Here is a 7315-nt window from a genome sequence, read left to right on the forward strand (position 1 = left end):
AAGAAGAAGAAGACAAAGAAGTCAAAGGCAAAAGTCTTCCTGTTTGCTGCAATTTCCTCCACAATCTTCACTTGTATCATGTTGTTGAAAACGGCAAAGGGGATTTGGGATTATCTCAAATCCGAGTACGAAGGAGAGGAAAGAATTCGAGGGATGCAAGTGCTAAACTTGGTTCGTGACTTTGAATTCTAAAAAGATGAAGGAGCCAGAAACCATAAAGGAATTCTCTGACAGACTACTCAACATAGCAAATCGTGTCAAATTATTGGGCTCTTTCTCCGGAAGATTCAAGAATTGTTCAGAAAATCCTTGTGACAGTGCCTGAAAGATTCGAGACTACCATCACCACCTTAGAAAACACAAAGGATCTGTCAAAGATTACTTTGACAGAACTCTTAAGTGCTTTACAAGCACAAGAGCAGAGGCGTATAATGAGGGAAGAAGGAGCCGTTGAAGGAGCTCTACCAGTAGATGATGAAAAGAATAGGTGGCCCAAGAACAAGAAGTTTCAAGCTATAAGTGGATAAAGATCTGCTCCTGAGAACAGAAGCAAAACTGAAAATAAAAGATTAGGAGTTAAAAAAGATTACCCTCCATGTCAACATTGTGGCAAGAAAGGTCATCCTCCTTTCAAATGTTTGAGAAGACCAGATGCAAAGTGCAGCAAGTGCAATCAAATGGGACATGAAGCTGTCATTTGCAATAATAAAGATAAACAGCAAGGAGATGAAGCACAAGTGGCAAATCAAGAAGAAGATGACCAAATTTTCGTTGCAATTTGTTTCACGAGTTCTGAAATTAGTGAAAATTGGCTTATTAATAGTGGTTGCACTAATCATATGACACATGACAAGGAGTTGTTCAATGAATTGAAGAACACCGAGTCCAAGAATGTCAGAATTGGGAATGGTGAATATATTGTAGTCAAAGGAAAGGGCACCGCAGCCATTGCAAGTTGTTCAGGAACAAGGTTGATCACTGATGTTCTCTATGTACCAGATATTGATCAAAACTTGCTCAGCGTTGGTAAATTAATAGAAAAAGGATTCAAAGTGATGTTCATGGGGAAGACATGTGCGATAAAGGATGTTGCGAGCCAAAAGATGTTTGAAGTTAAGATGGAAGGGAAGAGTTATTCACTCAATCCAATGCATGAGGAACAAATTGAAAGCACTATCAAGATTCAATCAGCAATTGAGATGGCTGAGCATGTGAATGTTGATGCAAGGCTGAGGGAATTAGAAATAGAGTCAACCTTACAGAAAACAACTGCAAAACTTTTAGAGTTGAAAGCTCGGCTTTTGAGTATGAAAATAGAACTCTCAGCCATGTCGCGAATGAATGATGAATTGAAAGATGAAATGAATAAGTCAATGGCGAGCCAATTTGATTCGGAGATGAGGCTGGTAAAGGCTACTACATAGGTCACAGAACTGAAAGCAAAAGTCTTAGATAAGGAGACACAGCTGCAAAGCATTATGGATGAGAATGACGGCTAAAAACGAAGATCAATAGACAGGGAGCATCAGGAGAATTATGTTGTTGTTGTATTGGATGTTGAGAGTGCAAAATCTGCAGAACAAAAAGCATTGATGAGACTAGGTGTTGTTAATGAGGAGGCTGAAAATAAAAACAAGGCAACAAAGGTTTTGGAGCAGCTTGAGGCTGCTCAGGCAGTGAAATCAGAGATGGAGGCTGAGCTGAGGAGGCTAAGGGTGCAGTCAGATCAATGGAGAAATGCAGTTGAAGCAGCTGCAACAGTTCTCACACCAGGGAACAATGGCAGAATAGTTGAGAGGACGGGCTCTCTTAAATCAGACTACAATTCACTGCTCCCTAGGAAGCTGCAAAGCTCCCCTTTCTTCGACGACTTGAATGAAGATTCTCCCAAGAGAAAGAATAGCAATATGATAAGAAAAATTTTAATGGATCTCAATCTTGAGCAGAAAGAAAGCACTGAGATTTTTGTTGACAACCAAGTTGTCATTTTCAATTCTCATAATCCTGTGTTTCATAAAAAAAACTAAGCATTTCAACATCAAGTTATTTTTTCTAAGAGAAGTACAGAAAGAACAATTTGTGACTCTGGTTTACTGCAAATCTGAAGATTAGTTAGCAGATTTATTTACAAAACCACTTCCAATCAACAAGTTTGAGTTTCTAAGGCAAAGAATGGCAATATGCTGAGGAAAATTTTAATGGAACTCAATCTGGAGCAGAAAGAAAGCACTGAGATTTTTGTTGACAACCAAATTGTCATTTCCATTTCCCATAATCTTGTGTTTCATAGGAAAACTAAGCATTTCAACATCAAGTTATTTTTTCTAAGAGAAGTACAGAAAGAAGAATTTGTAACTCTGAATTACTGCAAATCTGAATATCAGTTGGCAGATTTGCTTACAAAGTCACTTCCAATCAGCAAGTTTGAGTTTTTAAGGCAGAAATTTGGTGTTCGCAGCTCCTAAAGAAAGGAGGAGTGTTGGAATACATGCTTAGGACTGCTTATTGAGTCTAGTTACTATTTTTCTTGATTTTATTTCTTGTTATTTTCTTGACTGGTTTTTAGGTCATTTTCTTGGAAGTTTGCTATTAGCTCTGAGTTTAAATATTGTAAGGCTACACGAAAGGTGTATGGTTCTAATTTTCTCTTCAATCTACATCAATTCTCTTAAATTTTATCTTTTTTTTCATTTCAAGAAACCAACACAAATCCACTTCATAATACTCTTAACTAATGTTATATGTTGGTTCATTGAGCAAATTATCACCATTCATTATGCATGCCCAAAAATGTTAACGTCAACATTTCATTTTTCACACCTTTAATAAAGGCCATTCTAATCCATCCAACGTTTTAAATCAAGTGTTCCTTAGTTTATCTTTTTGTTTAATTTCTCAGCACGTCTATTTAACATTCTTATTTTCATCACTCAACTTGGACATCAATAATTTCCTTACCACATATATTCAAAAACATACATTATTGGTAACTAAAGCTTTAAAATTTTATTGTTGTCTCCATGATACCTTAATATCACCCAAAACTCTTGATACTAGTCAACAAATTAACGATGTGATCTTTAACATAAGAAATCACGTCATCATTTATATGTCTATCATTTTTCTTTAAAATTAAACCAAGAGTTTTAAATTTACATTTTTATGTCACAGTTATAGCCTATGATCACCCAAAAATCATGATACAACTCTAACATTTTAACCATCTATTTACGTAAAAAATCATATCCATATCTTCATCTTTCTATAAAATAAAAACGATATAATTGAATTAATCATATTTAGATGCCACATTATCTTCTAAAAATACTAAATAATAACTATCAATATTAGGCTCACCAAAATTACATAACATGTTATCAATATTAATTATACTAAAATTCTCAATTTTTCAAACAAGCCTGGATTGTTATAATATGTTACTTATTTCAGTAATGTCTTCCTAATAAAAATTATATCAAGTGTAGAAATTATAGAAAATTTCTAACTTATAAGAATGGATCCGATACAACACGAATTGATTATTTTCTTATGAGGATAAGAGATATTCGAGAATGTAAAGATTGTAAAGTCATTTCAAGTGAGAATTTATGTACTCAATATTAATTATTAATTCTCGATTTTAAGATGAAAAATTGTAAGAACAGAATATTATAAATCATTGTCATGGGATTAGATGGATGCACTTGAAAGACATAAAATTATTTTTAAGAGTAAACTTCAAGATTTCAAGTTTTGAGACGTTCATGAAGAAACAAGTTATACATGGAATAAATAAAATTACACAAATGACAAAAGATGTAATTGGATAATCTAAAGGAAAAAAATTAAATAAATAAAAATAGTTGGTGTTAGAATAATAATGTGAAAGAAAATATAAAATATAAAAAATTATGTTAATAATTCATTAAATAAACTGTCATAAAATATTGATAACATAATTTCTTATATAAACTGAGATGTTATTAGTAGAATTCAAACTGGTTGGTTGAAGTCGAGGAATGCATCGAGCCTATTGTGTGATACAAAAGTACCACTTAGATTGAAAATAAAATTTCATAAGATGGTGGTGAGATCAAAATTCTATATAGCACAGAATGGTGGCCTTTAAAAGAGAAGCGTAAATAAAGTGTTGTTAAGATGGAATGCTTTCGTGGATGAGTGGCTAGACACGTAGAGAAAAAATGCAAAATGAATATATTCCTGATAGGGTTGTTGTAGCTCTAGTAGCACTGTCGACGATAAAAAGTGTGGTGGTGGGCTGTTGTTGTTGCCTGTAATAAGTTGTCGGCCACCGGGATCGAAATACCGTCGCCCGCTTCAGAAAGACGTTTTAATTTACATATAGATTTAAGTTTTAAAATCAAATATGAAATCAAACTAATCATAGTTTAAATGAAAGAGAGTTTTACCTCAAACTCTGTATCTATCCCAAGGGATAAACACAAAACTTGAGGATAAGACTCGATTAAATAAACAAGATATATATGACGTCCGTTTGATCTGCGAAACAGTTTTATTTACCGACAAATTCCCCTATTTAATATGAAAAATTAAATAGGATTTATTTTAAGCTGGGTTCGGAAAAGCTTCCTATATCAAGACTTCAAAAGGATAAGACTTTTCAACGAAATTGGACAAAGAGGTGTGCAAAAGCTAATGATTCAAACTTGAAACATTTATTGTAGCATCCAAAGGAGGAAGAACTAGGGGATGCCACAAATCTAGAGGAGATTCTCGATGGCTTCCCAGTCTACCCTATGGTTTGGCTTCAGTTTCGACGAAAAATATTCAAGTGTTTTATCCTGCCAATTTTATTTAATTGGGGCTTACATTCGTGTGAAACGCTCACACAAATTGCCCGGAAGATGTGAGAATTTAGGTCGTAACGAACGACAACCTCAGAATTCTAAAGCGAGTTAGGGCTTAAATCGTATAGCAGAGTTATACAAATGCCTAACGAAAATGTTGAAGGTTTATGTTGTGTTAGGCAAACAACCTCAAAATATTATGGATTGATGTAATTTCTAGGAAAGAAATGACTTAGCTGGGGAAGACATGTTCTGCTATTTAAGATTGTCGTGTTGCCCACCGCGCTAGTTCCAAGCTCCTTGTCGTGACGAGTTTAAGTTTTTTATGGTGTCAAGTTATGATGAGTCAAATCAAACAACCATATGGTAATAGTCTTCTAAACATCCTATATAAAAAGAATGCATGATTAAGGCTATATAATATAAAATGTGCAGTACAGGACAAACAGTAGGATGCATGTAGAACAGTAGCAAGTAAAAACAGAAATTGTATAACATGTTGTACGGGAATAATACAACATGTTGTATAGGACAGTAACAGGTAGAAACATGAATAGTATAACATGTTGTACAGGAAGAACAGTAGCAGGTATAAACAGGTAAATGAAGTGTTGTAAATGTAAAGCAAACATGTATCCCTGTGAGATCCGCTGTTTCTTAAATATAGCAAGTTGAAATGCATCGCAAAAAACGAAGTCTGGAAGAAACGTCATCCAGGAAATTCAAAGAAGAGTGTAACAACGACTCATGGTAGAATACTCGAGAAAATCAACAAGAAAAGACTTAAGTAAAAATCCTAAAAAATTTTGGAGAAATCTCAAAAGAAAGGAAAAGAAACACGAGTGTCTTGTCCCAAAGTTTCGATAAAACAAAAAAAGTTCGGGTAAAGGGGACCGCAAGCACTCATGTGGGGCTAGGCTCAGATATACATACATACTCGAGGGTCCACGAAGGCTACTCGGTCACCCGAAAATATAGAACATGTTACTCGTTTAGAAGTGTATTTTGAACCTCACCTAGAGAGTTATTTCCCAGCCTAAACAAGTATTCATCAGGTGGACAATCAATTTTAAAATGTATTTTAAAATTTATGTTTTTGACATGCACATAGGTCTCATAAAAAAGATCATCAAATTTTATTTTATAATGAAAAATATATTTTTATTTTTTTTAAATAAGTTTTAACAATTTTTTTTATTGTCCAACTACCTGAGGAGGTTCGAGTCAACTCCTGCTAGACTTATGTCGATGAAGTATACCGTTATCCTATTGTTCATCAAATACCTGGAGATTGATGTTATAGGACAGGGCATCTTTCTGCTCTATCTTCAGTGTGTCTTTATCATCACCACCCTACGCCCCAAAACAAACTAATTGCGACCTTGCTTGATGGTTTCACGTATAGCAAAAGGGCATACATTGACACTTATGCGTCGGACATAAGCATAAAAAATCGAACTAAGAAGCAAGAAAAAAAAAGAACAAAAATGGGATGTGAGAGAGGAGGCACTGATCCATCTAAAACACCGAAAAAAAAAATAGATCAGTTCTCAAAACTATCGAAAAGACCTCAAAAAGTAGGGCCTAAGGTCTTTCCTAACAAACATAAAGGGCTATTTTACGTTGATTTTTCAAACCCCAATGACATAAGAGATTAATCAAATCAGTCAAATGCTCTCCCAAATAAGACTTGCAAATCCTCCAAACCCCAAGTTGATATCAAAATCTCCCAACTCTCAAATTAATCCATGGCCTCACACATCAAACAAACACGAAATTTTTCCAATATTTTCCAATGCACTGAGGTGTGCCTGTATCAGTAGAGAAAGGAAGACAACTACCAAGATCCTCGACCCAAGTGAGGTAAAGCCAAACCCAAGTGAGGTAAAGCCGGTAAAGCCAAGAAAATTCACAAGTAAAAGTCAATATCAGCACCGTCGAGCTCCAGACCCCAATAAACTCCCACAGGTGACTCACGGCCAAGGCAAAACAAGGCCAATATAAAAGACAGAGACCCACGGTTAGGACTTAAAGAAGGGAAGTACTCATAGCCCCGACAAACAGGGCAATCCAAACCAACTCCAAAGCATTGTAAGCAAGGCTCACAGCAAAGACACGAGGCAAAGGGAAAGGGAAGGCTCACGGCCGAGGCGACTCAAATAAGTTCCATAAAAGTTTTGATATACATAAGAGAGTACAAAATATCACGAATCTCTCAAAATAACAAATTTGATCCGCTTACAATCATTCAAATGACTCAAGCCCAACAAGAGGGGCTAAATTAAATTCAACAAACTCCAATAGGTCCTACGGGTATGAGCTAAGGTCAATGAAAGCCAAAACTCACATCCGCATCTCGGGCAGGGGCGAAACAAAGCAAACCCGAGCCTCCAACTAGGGTCAATCCAACTCTCGAATAAGGGTTAAAGCAAAACACTAACAGAGATTAAGAACCTAGCTTCCTCATAAATCAACTTCCAATCACT

General features: G+C 35.3%; 1 protein-coding gene across 1 annotated transcript; it reads left to right on the forward strand.

The window, feature by feature from the left end:
* Positions 1 to 1299: 1299 nt before the first annotated feature.
* On the forward strand, positions 1300 to 2027 carry LOC110032084 (interactor of constitutive active ROPs 2, chloroplastic-like). The gene has a single exon (XM_020735598.1). It carries the CDS (start codon positions 1593 to 1595, stop codon positions 2025 to 2027), a length of 435 nt encoding a protein of 144 aa, XP_020591257.1. The 5' UTR covers positions 1300 to 1592.
* Positions 2028 to 7315: the final 5288 nt, after the last annotated feature.

The sequence above is a fragment of the Phalaenopsis equestris genome, unplaced genomic scaffold, assembly GCF_001263595.1.
Source record: "Phalaenopsis equestris unplaced genomic scaffold, ASM126359v1 Scaffold000878, whole genome shotgun sequence".
NCBI classification, from domain to species: Eukaryota; Viridiplantae; Streptophyta; class Magnoliopsida; order Asparagales; family Orchidaceae; genus Phalaenopsis; species Phalaenopsis equestris.

What these genes read in the sequence shown, in the direction of transcription:
- LOC110032084 (XM_020735598.1), top strand. Translation starts at nt 1,593, where the DNA reads ATGAGACTAGGTGTTGTTAATGAGGAGGCTGAAAATAAAAACAAGGCA.